We start from the raw sequence: 20,352 nt of genomic DNA, 5'->3' as shown, positions 1-20,352 counted from the left end.
GCCCAAAAAATTATCTCCGAAACTAGGCAAGCTTTTTGAATCCTGTTTGCGGGAATCGAACAGGGCATTAGCAGAGATGAATTACCGCACATATGATACATCACTATGACGTCATATCAATTTTTTATGACGTCATTCCTATTTTTTGACATTTTTTGTTTCACAACCCAGAGTTTTCATCGGATCTTCGTGAAACTTGCCATGTATATGCAGAAAGCCCACGCGCTGGCATTAACCATGTCTTATTTTGGAAATTCTTCCTAGAAACAAAATGTTGACGTCATAATATCGCCGCTAATGGAAATCGCCTCTACCATTATCTCCAAAACTAGGCAGGCTGTTTGAATTTTGTTTGCGGGATTCAAGCCGGGCATTAGCACAGATAATTTATCGCAAACCTGATACATCACAATGACGTCATATTCGTTTTTATGACGTCATCATTAAGAGGACGAGGATCTTAGCTCATTTGAGCTTGTTATACCTGCGGGTACTCTTTTGAAGTTGTTAGACGAGCGCACGACGATGTGTAAACATGATTGGTGTCGCGAGGAATGAAATGGTGCGTCGTTCGTTCATCCATCGAATTTGCCAAGACCTCGATGAAGAAGTTTTGGTGAGGAGGGTCTTGAAGGGAAATGCTCGTAAACATGTGTTCGCCATCTGCGGATGGAGGCGAAGCTTTTATAAAGGGTTTGTGGCTGGACGGGAGAGAATTCCGCAGGGCATCATTTACAGATTTAAGCAAACTTTAAAAAGCCGGGATGCATTCTTAACAAACGATGAGTTGTTTTTCCTCCCATCATCTCTAATGATGTTTTCTCTTCGTGCAGAACTCGTCTGCATTTCCCCTTCAACCCGCTGCTCCGTATATATAGTCAGTATCAAGTGGGCCAAGGTAAATTAAACTTAGGACAACATGTTGATTGTCAGCTTTACAAACACGCGGCCAACAACCCCTCCCGGCAACATTTTTCATCTTGAATTAATAAATAAACCTTTGAAGTATTAAACGCTCACTCAGAAGGAGAGAAACGATTCTGCATTGGCATGGAATAACCTGCGAGGTTCGGAGAGACATCTCTAGTCGATTGTCGGTTAACAAGTTGTTTTTTTTGACCGATGCAAACTTTTTGTCACCTTGTCCGACGACGTCCGCTCCGTGTCCTTCCCCAGCCCTCATTCTTCCCCATATCCCAAATTTCTCCAAGTGTCCCTCATTCCTGTTGTTCCTGTGTTCCCCCCTCTCTTTATGCTGTTTTTTTGTTCTCTTGTGTCCTGATCCGTTCCATTGTCTAGCTCTTCCACGAGCCTCGACTTTGTGTACAAAATATATATATTTGATTGGCTATGCTGCTATCAAGCATGGATTTGAATCCCGACCCAGCTATAAACCGTCGTCTTCGTAATGTTTTGTTGCAGGGCGAGGCATCAATGCTATGCGTCGTCCATTGGAAGGATGATAAGTCAGAGGACCCACCGCCAGCACTGGTCGATGTTATACCGTAAAGATCTCAAGGTGTCTTTTGAGAATAATAGGTAAGTTATCGCTGACACCCTGAATAAATATTGAAAGTTTCTGCCTTGACTGACTCCTGGGAAGGCAACGGCAAACCACCCAGCATAACCATTGCCAAGAGACTACTTCGGCAGTATTGATGCTCCGTCAGGGGAGTGTGGTATCCAATGATGATGATGATGTTGATGATGATGATGATGATGATGATGATGATGATGATGAGCTTGAATGAGGTTGTGATGCAAATAAATTACTGAAATCAATATAAGAAATATTGTTCCCAAATTCCAATTGAACTCTTTGGAAATGATGACCCCCAAAAAGTTGTGATGGCTAATGTCCTGAGCATTGTCGCATTAATGCGTGTGTGACCCTACCCTCCTAAGTGTTATCCATCCATTTTCTTCCAATCCCAACAGGCCCGATGCACAGACGGAGCACCACAAACCGTTCCCTATTGCCCGTGCAATAGGAGGATCCAGGTAAACTCGCTCGTGCCAAAAAAGTTCAGAACACGACGTCCACATATCGAGTGAGACACCCATCAACAAAGAGCTTCTCTGTCCTGCTCGAGAATTGCTCTCTCCGATGCTTTTCCAGATTGCATGGAAAGATAGCCCCGAGATTGGTGCCAAGAGCCGCGGGTTTATATTGCCGGTCGGTGAGCGGCTCTTTGCAGACTTATAAGGCGTTCAAGTCGACGTTCCACGCCATATATTGAACAAACTTTCTGCGGATAATATTTTCCGGCGCATTTGAACGTTCCAGTTTCGGACTTACAAGAGTCTTCTTTCGGCTTTGAGTCTCAATCGAAATGTTGCAAGAGCAATCTGCAACATCGCACTCAGCAGCAACAAACAATCATTCTTTTCACCAAAACTTCATAACAAAACCTCTTTAAAAGAAAACTTCTTAAAAAGCGTTTTCAACAATCTCGACAAAATGTTTCACCTAAAGTCCTTGCGTTCATAAAAGGATTGATGAGAGGGTATTGGGGCTAAAGTATTTTGAAATCTTTCAGTATCCTCCGGCATCTCTGTTATAAGACAAAGGTCATAGTTTTGGCTTTGGGCTTTTTGTCACATCTGTCTGCAATTTTGTGTGAGCCGATGGAAGGGGTTGTTGGGGGTGGATTTTGAAGCAGAGCGGAAAGGTTTTGATGCAGCTTTGCTACTCACGTAAAAGTAAATTTGATTTGAAATTCAAGAAATTATTTTGAATGCAAGAAACTACGAGTTGGACGAAGCATAGGTGTGGAGAGTGCAATGTGTGCACTCATTATATATGTGTTGCATGCCCATGATCCCTTCCCCAACCCCCCCCCCACATTCTCCATCCTCATCCAGCTCCCCACCCCCACCTCCCACCCCTTCAGGGACCCCACGGGCCAGACTCGGCCAAACGACTAGCAACTCCGTCCAAGACGTGTCTGGAAAATCGCAGGAAATCTCAGCCGCCTGGCCGCAGGCAAAAGTTGTTTTTCTCCCTTCGGGGACCAAATTTTCTGGCCTGCGATGTGCAGGCACAGACCTACAGCCAGCAGTGGTCCATTATTGGTGGTTGTTATCACGCTGGAGGAATTGCTGTCCTCTCCACTCACCCACAGCCCAAATAGGGTCTCAAGATAACCTGTTATATCAAGGCTTTATTCCACACACCACCCCCTGTTCCCTCACCCCCTCTCTCAATCCATTTGAAAGTTTTGGGTCACCTTGACATTTACGGTACAAATACAAAAACCACCGGAAGATCTCGACTGGTTCATATTTTGCATTCGTAGACCTTTTAGACCTTTGGCATGAAATGTTTCTTGCACTTCGTTTTGATGTTCATTTATTTTTATTCCATTTTCAATTCTGAGGAAATTGAATCGTAGGCTTTGTGAAGATGAAAATTACCTGCAGTGGGAATCAGGGAATGATTGGGTGGTAGGGTAGTAGGTGGGATGGTCGAGCGTCAGTTGCTAACAAATTCTATATATAACTGAAAAGACTCACAGGTATGCACTTGAGGATTTGACACCAAACTTGCCTATTTTGAGCGAGTTCATAACTTTCATCATTGACGCTTCTTTTTATCCAATTACGCACTGGTGGTGAAAACAAATTGCAAAATACCCAATATGTTGTGTAGCTGCAATACGTTGCAACACTTGCAAAGTGAATGTTAACCACTCTGTGATATTTTCATAAAACAGTAACCCCCTGGCCTCGTCAATCAATCTAATGTACCATATACCCGAGGGAGTGGATTAGTGCTGCCGAAATGGTCTGATTGTCAAGAGCTTTGCTGGGTGGTTTGCCTTTACCTTTTCAGCAGTCACTTCAGACAGGAATTAGTAATTTGTTCAGGGTGCCAGAAATAAGTCGTCCACTCTTCACGAAAGACATGGTCGGATCTTTCTTCTTCTCCTCTTCTTCTTTTGTATCCAGCACTTGACTGTGGGTAGCATCACTTGCTGTCAGCACAGCTGTGTCACTTATGCATTGCCCCTGTAGGATAGAGCAGGAATTTGTAATTTGTTCATGGTGCTGGTGATAGCTCGTCTACTCTTTGCAATGGACACCATTGGATCTTTAACGTCCACCAACGACCAGCGATGGCAGATTCCTCTGGCTTAAACTACTTTTGATGTGCAGTGTGAATATTGATGAATTGTCCTGCAGGTGAAACACCAAGATGACAGTTTATAGCTGGGTCGAGCTTTAAACCCAGGCTAGACAATTCAAAGGTGAGTGTGCATTCCTCTAGGTTATCCTCCCAACCCCTCCTGGGTACCATGACCAAATTCTACATCTCTAATATAACACCATGCATCATTTTAGGGACCATTCTGATCTATAGCCGCTGTAAATGGGACTCCATGTATCTATTAGTGATATTTCCACTTGCGATCAGATCAACACCTGAACTTTTTACTTTTGGAGACTTTTACATATTTACGTACGGATCCCTGAGTGTGACATTTCAAATACATGTCCCAAAAATAATAAACCTAGTGTGTTGCGTATCTAAGCTAGCAGACTCGTACGGACATCCTTATGCTACATTGCTACATTTCCAGAATTGAACTGAACAAACAGGTGGGTTATAACTATATATATATATATATATATATATATATATATATATATATATATATATATATATATATATATATATATATATATATATATATACACACTGTATATCAGATTTACATTACCCATGGCTCAGGACCTGTGACTCCATGGAAGAAAACACAGCAAATGAAAAATTTGCAGATGAGTGCAGCAGCATGTGATCACGCAGCCTAGCGTCTTCAGGGCCCTAAATGTTCCTTTATTGTTTTTGTTGTTTTTTCCTGGCTGCTGGAGGCAACTCACCCTAACACGGCAGGCCACATGCAGTCTCACAGTCCATTTGAACTGGCCTTTATGAATCAAGATGTCCGGGCTGTGCAAATACAGTCCCTGGTAATGCGGCTGCCTGCATGGCAGTCCCTACAAACACGTCCATCACAGATGGTCCTGGGGTACATGGGAAGGTTCAGCGATTTGGCAAGGCATGGCAAGTGGGGTCAAGGCAAATAAAGGCATGGGCAAGGTATAGCAAGTGGAGTCAAAGCAAAGGCATGGCAAATGCAGACCAGGTAAGGTGCAATAGGTCAGCATACAAAGCTGGCCGGCCTTGTTGTGGTCTCGTGTAGTTGTGGAGAGAGTGTGGTGGCGTTGGCCCGTCCAAAAACGGATTCGGTCCTACCTACGGTCTCCCCCGCATCATATTGCCTATGCCTATCATTGTCCATACCCACCCCCGTTAAGTTCTAACAAAGTAATTAGATGATTATAAAAAAAATTTCTTTAATATATGTTGCCCTAACCCTCTTATCGTCGTTGTTCGGCTAACCTGTCCGAACCATCTGTTCCCAATCTCCAAGGTCCCTTTAAAGAGGATCGAGAAAGAGACAAGTAAACCTGTCCAGTGGTCTAAGGCAGCCTCAGAACAACTCCCACAGGCCTCAGCATTTCCACGATGAGTCCAGCAGCCGAGGAACAGTGAAGAGATGGATGGTGCGAATGGGGTACACATTTCTAATCTATCCTATCACTTATTAAACTTTAAACTATCCCATGGGCTTTTCAACATGCCTGTCTCTTTAAACTATCGGTTCTAGCAAGCACGATTCCCGTCGCCTGTGTTGGTGTGCATCATTAATTTGAGCCTGGCCCTCAAAATTTTCCTCCCTGCTCTTGTACAATTTTGTGGCTGGGCAGCATGGCTCCACTGGCAGGTCTGCCCACCTGCCAAACTCATTCTTCAGCACCCCCGGGTCGCCGAGTCTGTGTCCGAGCCTACCTACTCCTCACTAGTGTGGGGAATGCCCTCACTGTCATTTACCCCTCCATGCCCACATGGCATTTTGGTGCTCCGGGTCACTTTTCCCTGGGTACCTGTGCCCATTACCTATTCTAGCTCCCCAGTCCCGTGAACCCACTGCCTACTCTGGCCGAACACTCCAGCACCCGGAGTGCCCTCTACTCGATACTCGCCTTTCACAAGCCACGCTCCCAGCTGGTTAATCGTCTCCTGCACCCTGCAAAATGTTCCGTGCCTTCGTTCAACACCAACCACAAAACGACATCCCTTTGTTAATTTGACTATCCCACTAACTACCAGAGAGTTGATGTCAAAGCCACCCAATGCTCGCCTGTTTATACATTTATCATTTTAAAAAGACTAGTCTAATAATATATTTTTTTTTATAAAGCATTGCAGTGAAGTCTGATCCAAATAATTTTAAAGCAATATATGTATTTGTATATTGTAATTAGTAAGAAAATAGTGTGGTAGATAAAAACATTAGAAAGGAAACAAGTCTATTGGTCTGAACTTAAAGGGCTCAAAAGATACTTGAGTGATACTGCAGTCTGTTTGTTGCGTACATAATGGATTTGAAGTTGAAATTTTGCCTTTGAAACTTTGATCATTCCAAAAAATTTTTGACTGGCTGTTTTTCTTTCAGTTGCTCATTATCTGTGTTTCCCATTGATTTCCTCTCATGTTCTGTTTTTCCAAACAATTTTCTATCATGATCTGTTTTTCAAGTTTTTTGTATCATGTTCTGCATTTTCTAAGTTCTCAGGTTCTGTGTTTCTAGATGATTTTGTATGACGTTCTGATATTTCCAATTATTTTTTTGAACAAATATGGGAAACTTTTCTGTGAAATGTACTCAACTTTTTCTGGCACAAAACACAAAATGTACATTTATGGCTGGCTAAAGGTTTTTTCACACACATATATTTTAAAGCACTTGTCACATTTGAATGATTGTTTCAAACAGTTGTGTTTGTTCAAGTTTTCTCTTCTGGTGAATGAAGTGCTGCATTTTTCGCAGTACAAACTCGAATGTCTGAAAATTGACTCGAGATTTGTACGTTTTTCCACACATGTTGCAAAAAAAACCGTTTCCCTTATATGAATGGGCTCCTTGATTTCTAAGAAGATATGAATATGTTCTTTGCCCTAAAATAAAAAATTAACAAATTTACAAATACCAAATAAACACACAGAGAAACCAGAGAGCAGATCATGTTGCAGTGGCAGCATTATTGATGAATAAGTCGAACTACCATGCAGTATCATTTTTTTTATTATTTGTAATTATGATGGCATCACAATTATAACAGTGCATGTGCAATGGTATTTATCAACATTATGCAATAATACATTACCTACTTGCCTTGCCATGAGAAATGCATCCAAAAGAAAAAGTAATATGTTGTGTTTTGACTTCACAAATATTGAGTCTCTGAAAAAGGTGCACCAACAAAATATATTTCATTTGGACTTCATTGCATCACTAGTACACATATTAAGTGAATGGCAAGCGTCTAGTATAAACAGGCGAGCATTGGGTGGCTTTGACACCATCTTAAGTTGAAATTTAATTTTTTTTTTTAATCATTTGTTAATTTCAACTTCACCACACCAATAGTATACCCCCAAAGGAACCTTACAACTTCACCACACCAATAGTATACCCGCAAAGGAACCTCCATGCCAAATATCAGCATCCGAGTACACATATTAAATGAATGGCAAGCTTCTAAATAACTTGCACCAAAAACTTTAACATTGATATGCTACAAAAAAGTTAAGTTTAAAACATTTAAAATTATTTTTTAATTTCAACTTCACTACATCAATAATATACCCCAAAGGAACCTCCATGCCAAATATCAGCATCCTAGTACACATATTAAATGAATGGCAAGCTTCTAAATAAGTTGCACCAAAAACTTTAACATTTTCACGCTCACGCTGACGCTCACGCCGGGGGTATCGCTATAGCTCTCTGTTCTTCGAACAGGCGAGCTAAGAACGACTCTAGCCCCAGGTTCCCTTGGGTGGATTTCACTCCTCCCCCCAATCATTCATTCGCACCATGCATTCCACATCACTCCATTTATGTCGGGCCCGCTGACCCGCATTCACTCATCATTCTTTCACTCACACCAACACTCTACAAGGTACGTTCCCCTAACTAACTCGTGCTCCCTGTCATCCCTTACTTGAATGCACGTTCAATTTAACTCTATCGAGCTAAGCTACGTCCTCACGCGATACGTTCCATGTCTGTCCTTGTTCTCAATCATCTATAATTGCTATCCTAAATTCCCCTAACTCGTGTGCCCGGGCCCACATAGAGGACTGCTTCTAATGCCCCCATGGGGCCGGTATATCTAACGCTATACCCTTCACTTAACTAGTGCTCCTTTGCCCGGGCAAGGATGTTCACTACATCCTCGCTCAGCTTTGTTTACTCGTGGCAAGTCTCGGCGAACCTTCCACCTCCATGGGGGTAGACGGCAGCGCACCCGTCGCCTGTTAATCAAATCAAATGCTTGCATTGGCTTTCAGGCTATCTCCTATGGGAAACGCCGTGTTTGACACACCCGCCATTCGTGCTGCAGGATCCCCACTGACGTAACTCGCATACGGGCTGCCCCGGGAGCTTCGCCATGTCCACTCTTACTCCGGCCACGTCGCACCATCTGATGGTGGTCACGCAGCTGTTTCCATTCATGCCGGACGTCCGCGAGCACCACTCGCATCGCACAGCACATCGGGCCTCGGACATGTAATGGGCTCCCATGGGATTTTTTTCCCCAAATTCCCATAATCCCTTTGTTTGCTCCCCTTTGTAACTGTCGCACTCTTATCTTATCCGGCACAGTGCATTTCGATGCCAGCTCCTCCGAAGCCATTAGCACTTTGAGCAATGGTCTGCACTTGGGCGGTTTGCCAAACATGGACCACAGACACTCTTGTACCTCGCACGCAGAGTCCTGTGGAGCCGGCGCGGTTTCCAAAATAACTTTGTCATGCTCGGGAGGCTCGTCCCTCCCATCCGTCACACTAACCGCTACTTCCGTCTGGGTCGATGCCTGCTGCACACACTCTCGCACACTCATCCATGCTATGTTACTCATGCCTTGCATGCATCCTGACACAATCATACTGGGGGCTTGTGTTACCCCAAGAGGTCCTGGGGCTTCTACCTCCCCAAAACTCGGCATGTATCCTTTCACATCATGCGCCCGCTCCACCTCTCTTTGTGTCTCTGTTAATTCCTCCTTTGCTATGTTAAAACACTCTTTGGTCTCGTCCTTGTGTTTCTTTCATCGCTTGCCCATTTCCTGTTTTTTTTGTCTCAACCTTCCGTCCCATCTCCTCAACCATTTATGCCATTTCTTCATGTCTCACCTTACACTCCTCCTTTACGGCCCCCAATTCCCCCTTTGTTTCCTGCTGGCCTTGTTTTAAATTTCGTATCGCCTTCGTGTTTTTCCCAATCGCCACTTTTATTTTGCCCTTGTCCTTTCGTTATTTCCATCATCCCACATCCGGGTTTATCTACTTCTCGCTTCACCACCGTTGTTTTATTCATCACTTCTTCCTTATCCGTCTCCATCGCGGTCCAAACACCTTCCATGTTCTCCTTCACCCCATTCATTTCCTCACGTACTGTCCTGATCTCCTCCACTGCCCTCCGGTCCATGTTTTGCATATTTCCCTTTACCTCTGCCAACCCAACATCCAAGATTTGCTGCCCCACCTTCAACTCCTCCTGACCCACCTTCAGTGTTTGCATATCATTCCGCATACCACTCTGTTGATCCATCATTTGTTTCATCATTACCAACATTTGATTAATGTCAAATAGCTTTGGTGAAGCTGATCTGCTATGATGGGGTGTCGATCCCATCGGGATCGCTAAGTCCTCCGTGAGGGAAATTTTGTGGTGGGGGTCCCCAAGCATTGTTGCTGTCACGGTTGCCCCCCAACGTTACCTCTGAGTATGGCTGCAGGGAACGATCTCCCTCAAAACTGTCATCCTGAGCCATGGATTCCTCCAACATTGTTGTTTCAAAACCCACCTGAACCAGCTCGTCTTGGTCCACCATGGTCCGTACAAATAATTAAATAAAATTTATATCCTATCCTGCTCTTAATTTTGGGGGTGCGTTAAGCACACCCTAGGTTCGAATCCCATTTCTGACATCAAAGTTGTTGTGGACCCGGGGTCAGGGCGCGAAGACCAGGAAGGGGGGGAAGCTAACTCGGGTTCCCACCAGACTCTCCGGAATTGCAGACCACCATTTGACCTAGACCTTTAACTCAGAGGGGCATGATGTAAATTAAGCACAAATGTGGCTTACTCTAGCCTATCAAGTGAGGGCAATCTCGTTCTAACTGGACAAATATTAGATGAGTTGTCCAAAAAATGTTTAAATGTCTGTAATTGGCTCATGACCTAAAAATTAGGTCAAGGTCAAAAATGTCAACTCCGCATACTTCTTATTCCCATTATTGTTGCAAAATTTAATTTTGAATGTAGTCAGACATTGGCAAAAAGGGAAGAAAAACCTAAATGGTGGTTTTATACTCATCAGGGTGTCAGACCTCAAGCTTTAACGTGGAGAGGAATGATGTAAATGAAGTGTACATGCGCCTTGCTCTCGGTCTAGGCTATTTAGTGAAGGCAATGTTTGTTCCGATTGGACAAACCTTAGTGGAGTTATGCTGATGAATGTTAAAATGTCTATAATTATGTCATGACCTTCAAATTAGGTGAAGATCAAAAAATTGCCAACGGTGCATATGTGTTATTCACATTATTGATGCAAAATTTCATTCTGAAAATCCCAAAATGAGATACAGTTCGGAAATTTCGAAAATTAGGAGTTAAGGGGAAAAAAAACAAAACCTAAATGGTGGTTTAGTACTCCTAGGGGTCTAAGAAACTCTGGAGTACCATTCAAACTTGTGGGGACTAATTGTAGAAACAAACCCCAAAACAGCAACAAGCTTACCCTTATCCTATAGAGAGAGGCTTAATAATCCAAGTGAATGCAAGTTGCCTGGATGGTCCTTCACACGCAAGTTGCAATAGCATTTGCTCGGTTATAAAGTATATTACATTACTAAAAGGAATGCCTTATTTCAAAAAAATAATTCTGTGGCACAAACACAAACTAACTAGAGCCCATCACGTGCAAACGTTGACACAACCAGGCAGTTCCCATTTCGCTAAACTAACTTATTTTCAGAACACCCTGCATCTGCATCACAGAACCCACATGAGCATTAAAACGTTTGAGACCATCACGAGAAGCGGTTAGACCCGTCCCTTAACCTCATTTCTGCCCTTTTCACCTTCTTCCCCATTTAAGTGATGGCCTATGTGATTACCATTTAAAGCCGTAAAAGCATGATGGTAGAATGATCGAAGTTTTTATTTTATTTTAGTGGAACATGATGCACGCCCTTTCGCACGTTGAGATTGGAAAACTGACAGCATGCTCCTTTAAAGGAAAATGCGTTTATGTGCAAAAGTTGTTTTGGAAGGATTTTTTTTTTAAAAACTCTTTGAGAATTGAAATAAAAGGCAATACTTTGGGGGGTTAGAGTTACTTTGCGCGCATCACGCCCTCGTAATTTTTCGGAAGGCAGATGTGATATGGACTGTTTTAGTGAAATTGAAGGATAAGTAAGGTAAGTTGTAGTTTACTGGAAATACACACGGTGCACACGTGTGTGGTGAAGACCGAGAATGACTAGTCGGAGCACATTTTTGATGTATCGTCCATGATTCATGTACACGGTATATGTTTCTCATGAGTGTTTGCATCTGCTTGTAATTGCATTGCATAATGAAGCTATGCCTGGAGCTGGATTTAAATATCAATTTGAAGAGTTAGTTTGATCAAGATGAATTAGCACTTCAGTCATTTGGCAGTCACAAACCTTTTGGAGCCATCACACTGAGGTTCTGTGCTAATTAATGTGCTGTTTCCCAGGTTATGCTAACATACGTGGGATGTTCAAAAGGTTCTATGAGCGAAATACTCACAATGGTCCAAGCCAAGTCAACTTTTAAAAAACTACATATTTGACATACAAATATACATTATATACTGTATACTTTATATTCATGGTGTTTGCTTAATGGTTACGGTGGTGGGCTTGGGATCCTTGGAGCTTAATGGTTACGGTGGTGGGCTTGGGATCCTTGGATCCTGAGTTCAAATCCCACTCGGCTGTTGAATTAATACCAGGTGGAGTTAACTCTGCCTGCCATCCTTCCGAGGTTGGCAAAATGAGTGCCAGTTTGCTGGTATCCTGTGTCGGAGTGGTGACCTGTCCAGGATTTCTCCCGATAGCCAAGGAGACTGCTTCGGCAGCACCAATGCTCTGCACAGAGTATGGTCCCGATGGATGGATGTATACTTTGAGAGTATAAATTTTGAGAAATGTTTTTTCACTTGCAACAAACTGCATCATTGTATCCATTTCATTTTTTATTCTTATTTTACGGTTTGAATTTGGAACAATAATATTTGTCGACACCCTGTATATACCTCATTACGCTTTGTTGTCACGTCTTGGACGATTATGAGATGTCATTCCGAGAACTTCTTAACGCCCTTTTCAGTTGTGATTATTTACAGCAAGTGTTGTTATATTTAAGGTAGGAATAAGAGTCTGAAGTGTAAAATACATGGCTACAAGGCGTTCCATGAAAATGGAAATATGAGCGTGTGAACTAGTCACGGCTGTTATTACATAGTGACATAAAGGTTGTATTCATTTTCTCTTTACGCTTTTTAGTTGCAATGCTGATTGTGATTTTCGTTTTTCACCATCAAAGAACATTGAGAAGAAGCTCACAAATCCCCGGAGAATTATGAAAGCCCAAGGCTATTTTTATATGTTTCCGAGAGGCCTGTTCTCTGACAAGTTCAGTTACAGACGGCGATAGCTCAGAGCAAACATAACCTGTAATTTGACAGCCAAACACTGCCTATTCATGCTGGGACTCCTGACAAGATGAGAGAGAATGTTATTTGCAAGGGTTTGATGTAAACCCGCTTTGAATGCGCCGGTGGAAAAATAATGCGTTTTCTCGCCATATCGTTTGCAGTTGGATGAAACCCGCACACCCTTAAACCAATCATTGGGGCCTCGAAAGACAACAACAGAGTGCACCTTCCTTTGAGAAAAGAGGCTCGAGGAAAATGGAAATGTCAGATAATATTTTTCCCAAAATTTCTGCCGCCGCAGCTTGCAGCCGTCTGCATAAATTGCGAGCACACATTCCTGCGATGCACAGATGCTTGAGGGGCCTTGTTTTTCTTCCTCTGGGTATCGCATTCCCTGGGTGACATGTGACCGTCTTAGCTAGCTTTCACAGAGGAAAGGGTTTTGCTTCAAATCGAGCTTCTCGGCGGGAAACCGTGTGAGCTGTCATGGGGGATTACAGGAAGGAAAATGAGGCACTTGCAGAATTCTTTCTCCATTACAGCCGAGCTGGAGGTGCAGGCCTCAGGCTTTTGTGCACAAAGCCTCCTATTCTGCCCCAGGGCCTATTCAACTCTGACCTTTCAAATCCCAATTTTATTTTAACCTGTCGCTTTTTGGGGGTCTGGAAATGGTCTGAATGAGGTTATATGTAAGGTGTAGCATTCTCTTGATATTATTACTATTGTCATGATTATTTGATCAATTAAGTGGACAAATAATGAAATTGAAGGAGGAGAGACTCCATTGCTTTCCAGTTGGCCTGCTCATAGTATATCTGACATCTGAATAACTAATATCAACCCTGCGAGGGTAAGGGCAGTGTAAATAATCGCATGAAACATGTGTGTGCTTGTCAAGAGCCTGCCTGATGAATGGAAAAGCAATTACAAGAACCGGCCATTAATAGCACTGTGTTATGTCTGCAAACAGTCACAAGATGGTGGCCAACAGGGCAAATAATTTCCTGTGTTTGACCCAGACCCCAGAGACCTGCTTTCACTTCCTTTTCATTTTTCCCTTTTTGGGGAAGGAGGGAAGGTTATGTGTGGTCAGACAAGTGTTACATCAGTTTAGAGTGGAGAGACGGATGGGAAGAATCTTAGCTGCGATTTATCTTGGCATGTTGACCACCTGCATGGTAACCAAAGGGCCAGGGTTCACGTCAAACTCTATACCCAAACTCCCAACTGAAAAGAACTTGCTGCTAGTTGTCAGAGTCGTAAAATTAGAAGCCACTTGAGTAACCTCCATGGAACATGGCTCTGAGATACCAAATGATAACAGAAATTTGAGAGTACAAGGAAAATTGCTGCAGCTTTTGTTAATTTAAGACAATGGTGCGGCCCAGTGCTGGTGTCCATTAAATCCAGAAAGCATGAGAGGGAGAGAGAGAGAGGGAATTCTCCTCGAGACTGTAACTAAAAGAAGACCGTTACAGGTTGTTCTGAAACGTTACAGGTTGTCGTCCTGAATGATCAACTGAAATTTTCATCAAATTGAGATTATTTTTCACACATTATTCTCAATATCAAGGTGAGACAATGTATACCATTGTTACTGGCTTTACTGACTTTACGTAGATAATTTCATCTTATGACATTTATTTAGCTGTCTTTTTCACCCTATTGACTTTAACATGTATCCAATTCCTGATTTTTTTTCCACTCATTCGAAGTAGTCTCCAACAAAGATTCAAAGATTAACTGAATTACCCATTTTGCTTTGGACTTCTGCGATGTTAATACCGACCAGGAGTGGAACCTTGAACGTATGTATTTCATCCTGTGGCCTTTGAGTTCAAAACTCAATCCTTATGCAACAAAATAGTTTGTCCTTTTTTTGTGATCTCCAGCAAATGGCTACAGCAAGGTTGTTTTCTTTTCATTTGGAATGGCTCAGAATATTCATCAGAAAGTTTCTTCATTATTTATTCGGTGAGAAGTAAACCGGACCATCCCAAGCATCCAGGACCAGATTGAGGCATCTGCACTAAAGTGATCTTTCAAGGTCAGTGCACCTTTTGTGTTAATGGGAGTTTTTCAATAATATACTGGAGACTGATGCTGATCTTTGTTCCTGTTGAGTAGACATCTAAATTCGAACCTGCACTTTGAATCCCTTTTATTCTCAGTACTCGTATTATGTTGTATATCCTTTTTTTTTTTCTCAGCACCATTATTCTGGCACAAAAGTAACTTTCATAGAATTCTCCTCTGATTTCTCACGGTATGATATAAATTTGATGAGAACTTCAATAGATCTCGGGAAAAAAAGAAAGAATTCGTATTGGAGGATGTAACAGAGGTAGGATGACGTTAATCTTCCCTTGATCATTTAACCCTCCATGACCCTCGATTTCTGTTTCCAAAGCAATGTACTGTTCCAGTGTCTGAATTTCCTCATCCTTTCTATTTGGCAAAAGGGTTGGCAAGATAGCCTGAAGGTATGTGCACTTGTCTCTAAACTTTCTAGCCTGGGTTCGAATCTGGACCCAGCTATAAACTGTCATCTGGATGTTTCATAGGTAGGGTCATTCATCAATGTGTGTGCCGTCCCTTGGATGGACAACTGGGCGTCCCGTCTGCCAGTATTAGTTGGCGGACCTTAAGGATCCCACGGTGTCCTTTGTGAAACATACATGAGCTATTGCCGATACCCGGGCGAATTTTGGGCTTATCAGGTTAGTCGGTTCGTGAAAGACTTGAACCAAAAACGTTCCCCGGTCGACCCCTTCAAGAAAGTGAGAATAATTGGGATCAGTTAAAGAAGTAATATCATGATTTCTTTCAAAACTTTTTAAGCAGCCATTTTGGTTATATCTCTGAAAGATGTATCGCTGACGCTCTTTGTCTAAAGTGAGAGACTGCTTGCCTCATTTATATAGCTTGCACTGCTGAATAAGAATAACCCCAACACTTTTTCAATCCTCCTAAACCACAACACACCAAACAAGTCATTCCTTTCATGTTCTTCTCCACACCTGGCCACCATCCAAATTGCCTCTTTAGAACATTTTCTAGGAAGCACGGGAATTGTAACACTATCCGTAGAGCCAAAGAAAGCGATTTTGTTTCTTTACAAGCGAGTCATCCTACATGGTCTGAAACTATTGATTACAGGACTCGAGTTGTATTTCTCTCCCACCTGTTCATTGGAGTGCAGTAACCTTACTAATGATTGCACCTGTATACCGGCGCTTGATCATGAATTCGAAAATACAAAGCAATTGAAAGGAATGGTCATTCTGCCATTATAGTGCAAGTAATTTGGGTTAAAGACTTATTTCATAGAGTTTAAACAATTTTAATTATCATTTTCTCAAAGATTTCCTTATTTACGTCCATGCTCCAATGGTGACTCCAACAAGACTTGATACTGTGACAAATGACTCAAAATCCTTGTCTCTACCTTACCATGCAGACAGAAACAATAAAGCTATGTTTGTTGGTCTCTTGTGTCTTGTTGGCCCTAAACATTCCCCAAAATACTATGGGATGGTTCCCTTAAAAGGTCTTCAGGTTAACGGGTGACCATTCCAACAGGCCACAACACCATTTTGTCAGCACTGTATGAAGCATTGTGTGGGTTATGACATGACTTGAAAACAAATGATGATTTCGGTTTATAGTGGTCAAGGGTGTTTGCATGCTCTTTGGCCTGTCATCGGTTGGGCAGCCGTCGCCCCGGCTGTGCAGCACTACATACAGGCCTGCATTGTAAGTTGGGTATGTTTGCATGCATCGCGCGATTGCACGTTCCCTCCGTTGATCCGGAGAGGTGGCGTACCTCCTCACAAAGCAGTCTTTGTGTGTTTTTGCATTTTTGCTGTGCAAGGTAATGATTCGGTGGAAAAAAGAAAAACGATCTTGCAGGAAGTTGGTGCACCAACCTCCTCTAAGTCACAAGGAAGACATAAGGTACTGAGCCCATTAAAGTAATCTTTCTTATTTGTATAGTTCTATAGCTGAACACGGGCAGGAAGGCCCAGAGGTACGCACACTCGCCCCTAACTTGTCTAGCCTGGGTTCAAATCTTGGCCCAGAGATAAACTGTCTTCCCGGTGTTTCACAGGCATGGCGAGGCATCAATGTGTGTGTCATCCCTCGGATGAACATTAAGCGGGTGTCCTGTCTGCTACCATTAGTTTGTGGATGTTAAAGATCCCATGGTGTCCTTGGCAAAGAGTAGGCCGGCACCATGGCTAAAAAAAATCCTGCCTTGACCTCGTGTTCCCCTGTCCCAAGCGAACAAAGTGCAAAAGGGTCAACTCCCAAGGCGGTCGCTATGCCCCTTAGTTCAGTTTGTGCAGTAGTAGCAGTAGTAGTCGTGGTAGTAGTATAGTTGAGCATGTCTGCTGAAGGCATTTTATGATTTTGTTTCAATTATAAGTGAAGGAATCTTCCTGAACTTCTTGTGAGTTGAACTTAAGTGCAGTTTCAGATTCAGGAGACAAGCACACTGTACACTGAAGACCCATTACACAACAGGCCGACGTGACACTTCCAAGCACCAGTGGGGGAGCGCTCTGCATCATTATACCAGCGATGTCAACAACCCACCCAGGCAATAAGCTATGGGTTTCATGGACCCTTTCCAGCACCATCCTTTCTTTTCAGGGGAGAAGCGACAGTCCGATTTGGAAGGGGCAGCCCATATATTGAGAATTTCTCCAAGGGGAGCCTGACAACAAATAGAACACGACCAGCTGTGAATGCTTTGGCTCCTGTTGGAACCTTACAGAGCCACCTGTTAGCGAGAGAAAAACAGGTTGTGGAGTATGAAGTGTGATAGGTCATGTTGTGGAGGGATGAGAGAAGAAGGGGGAGGGAGTGTGGGTGAGGACTGGTTCCAGGCCTCCATCTGCTGCAAGCATCCATCGTCTACCCAAAACAGCCATTTTAGAAATCGACTTTTTTATCAGAAATAAATGCTATGTCCATGATGGAAAGACTACGATGCTCAGTTAACAGTCGTAAGCTATTATTAGCACCAATTAAGGACCTGCTTTGAATTGCCTTATGTGATCAAGGTGAGTCTGGAATCAGCAGCAATGCCTGGAGGAAGATTGAAGGTCCTGCCAAGCAGCAGCTCGAATAAACGCCATCGCTTGCAAATCGATGGGCTGGACTCGGAGTACCACCACACCTCGGACTCGGAGACTGGACTCGGAGGACTTGGAACACCCACTACTCCCGAGTACATTATTCATGTTCCTCCCATCGCATGCATAATTAGGTGAGGCTTGCACTGTTTGCTCGAGCCACGTACGAACCGAATCGATTCGGAACCCGAGACGTACTCCTAGCTCCGGCACCCTTTCTTCACAAATGTCTAATCGATCAATACTCCCAGCATTGTTTTCTGCTTGATTGCAGAAGGGCCAGAAAAAGGGTGTTTGTTGAGTTTTTAGATCCTCGTGGAGGATCTCAAAGTCTTACTCACGTTGTTGTTCTTCATCCTCTTCTTGTGGACCTTTTTTGTTTCACAGCCCACAGTTTTCATCGAAATGTCCTGAAACGTGGCGTATATATGTAAAAATTCCCTGCGCAGACAGTAACCATCTCCGATTTTGGAAATTCTTTCTTGAAAAAAAGTTATGACGTCAAAATATCTCCGCTAATTGAAATCGCCTAAAAATTCTCTCCGAAACTAGGTAAGCATTTTGAATTCTGTTTGCGGGAATCGAACAGGGCATTAGCAGAGATGAATTACCGTACATATGATACATCACCATGACGTCATTTCAATTTTTATGACGTGATTCCTATTTTTTGACATTTTTTGTTTCACAACCCAGAGTTTTCATCGGATCTTCGTGAAACTTGCCATGTATATGCAGAAAGCCCACGCGCAGGCAGTAACCATCTCCGATTTTGGAAATTCATCCTAGAAAAAAAGTTGACGTCATAATATCGCCGCTAATGGAAATCGCCTATACCATTATCTCCGAAACTAGGCAAGCTGTTTGAATTTTGTTTGCGGGAATCAAGCCGGGCATTAGCACAGATAATTTATCGCAAACCTGATACATCACAATGACGTCATATTCGTTTTATGACGTCATCATTAAGAGGACGAGGATATTAGCTCATTTGAGCTTGTTCTGTTCTCAGAGTGGACGTTGGTTTGCAGTGCTTTCTATTGACCCGAGAGTCGTTAAAGATGACGAGGCAGAACATTTAATGTACAGTGTTAATGGTAATTGTCTTCTGGCAAATATAATGGAAAATATAAAGATCATATCTATTAAGTACCCATCTGGGGTGGGGGCAAGTTTTTAAATCCTTATTTTAAGATTTTTAAAAGTTAGAGTTTTATAAATGAAAGAGAGTAGCATCGGTTCACAGACTGACAGAGGATCAAAGAGTAATGGGGAAACGAAGAAATCACACATTAGTGGATGAGTGGCTGAAATAAAAGGGGTGGGAGGGGATCCATGGGAGGAGAAGAGAGTAGGGTGGGTGGGTGTGAGAAAAATCAAGAGGCAACAATGGGCAGCACTTTTGAAAGACTGGAGAGGAGTCGGGGGGGGGGGGCACGAGACAACAGACACATGGTTTTGATTCCAAAGAATCGAGAATATAGAGAGAGGAAGGAATTGAGCTGTGGGGGGGATAAATGATGAAAAATAAAATTGAGAAGAGACAGAGAGAGGGGGATGGGGGTAATAGAGGAAGAAAGGGGGAGTGTGAGAGTAGTGGGAAAATAATGGAAAGAAGTTTGGGAGGACACTGAAGTAAGGTTAATGGAAAAGAGGGGGCATGGATGGAGTGCATACTGAGCAGGGCCGGATTTACTTGCTTGAGGGCCCGAGGCAAAAACTTATGAGTGCCCCCCCCCCAAAAAAATTATATATATATATATATATATATATATATATATATATATATATATATATATATATATATATATATATCGTAATATTGGAATGTAAAAAAAAGAATTACAACATAATGTAACACATCAATAATTTTTCATCAAATTAGTTCCATATCAAGTACATCAAAGTACATCAAGTTCCATATCATGTACATCTTACACATAGGAATAATGGAAAAATACAATGAAACTGAAGCATAATAAATTTTGCAAGCACAAATATGTGAAGTTCAAAATGACATTTTCCTGCTTTTTTCTATGGCAAATTTGTCAATGATACTGTTTGTGTCAAGGGATTGTAGGAGGTCAGATTCAATGCATAGTAATGAAAATGAGTTTAATCTGGTTTGTCCCAAAGTTGATCTCAGGTGATTCTTCACCCTAGATAGAGTAGAGAAAGACCTCTCTCCTTGACAGTTTGTAATGGGGATGGTAAGGAACATTCTTACCAAGATACTAATGTTTGGAAAGGCAGTTGTCAAAATACCATCTTTAGACCTCAACAAAGTGGAAATGTTTGTCACTGACCTGTCAGATTCAGAAGACAAAATGTCTTTAAACTGCAAAAAAATCATCGAAAACAGATGCTTCCAGGTCACTGG

General features: G+C 42.6%; 1 protein-coding gene across 18 annotated transcripts in view; it reads left to right on the top strand.

The window, feature by feature from the left end:
- The first annotated feature begins 1,013 nt into the window (after positions 1–1,013).
- The window catches only part of LOC147016984 (uncharacterized), a 93,564-nt gene continuing 74,225 nt past the window's right edge, over positions 1,014–20,352 (top strand). For 3 of the 18 annotated variants that reach the window (XM_085846297.1, XM_085846296.1, XM_085846298.1), the window contains exons 1-6: positions 1,014–1,067; positions 1,423–1,539; positions 1,939–2,001; positions 5,439–5,571; positions 16,706–16,788; positions 17,901–18,106. In XM_085846297.1, coding sequence (XP_085702423.1) covers positions 5,565–5,571; positions 16,706–16,788; positions 17,901–18,106 — 296 coding nt within the window. In that variant the 5' untranslated portion in view covers positions 1,014–1,067; positions 1,423–1,539; positions 1,939–2,001; positions 5,439–5,564. Of the gene's footprint in view, positions 1,098–1,422; positions 1,540–1,938; positions 2,002–5,438; positions 5,583–9,832; positions 11,564–16,705; positions 16,789–17,900; positions 18,107–20,352 lie in introns of those variants that run through there. The other 15 variants (XR_015049287.1, XR_015049289.1, XR_015049290.1 and 12 more) reach the window with 14 other exon arrangements.

Source organism: Eptatretus burgeri, chromosome 11, assembly GCF_056783735.1.
Source record: "Eptatretus burgeri isolate ZD-2024b chromosome 11, Ebu_testis_v1, whole genome shotgun sequence".
Taxonomy (NCBI): Eukaryota; Metazoa; Chordata; class Myxini; order Myxiniformes; family Myxinidae; genus Eptatretus; species Eptatretus burgeri.
This window is presented reverse-complemented; position numbering and strand designations above follow the sequence as displayed.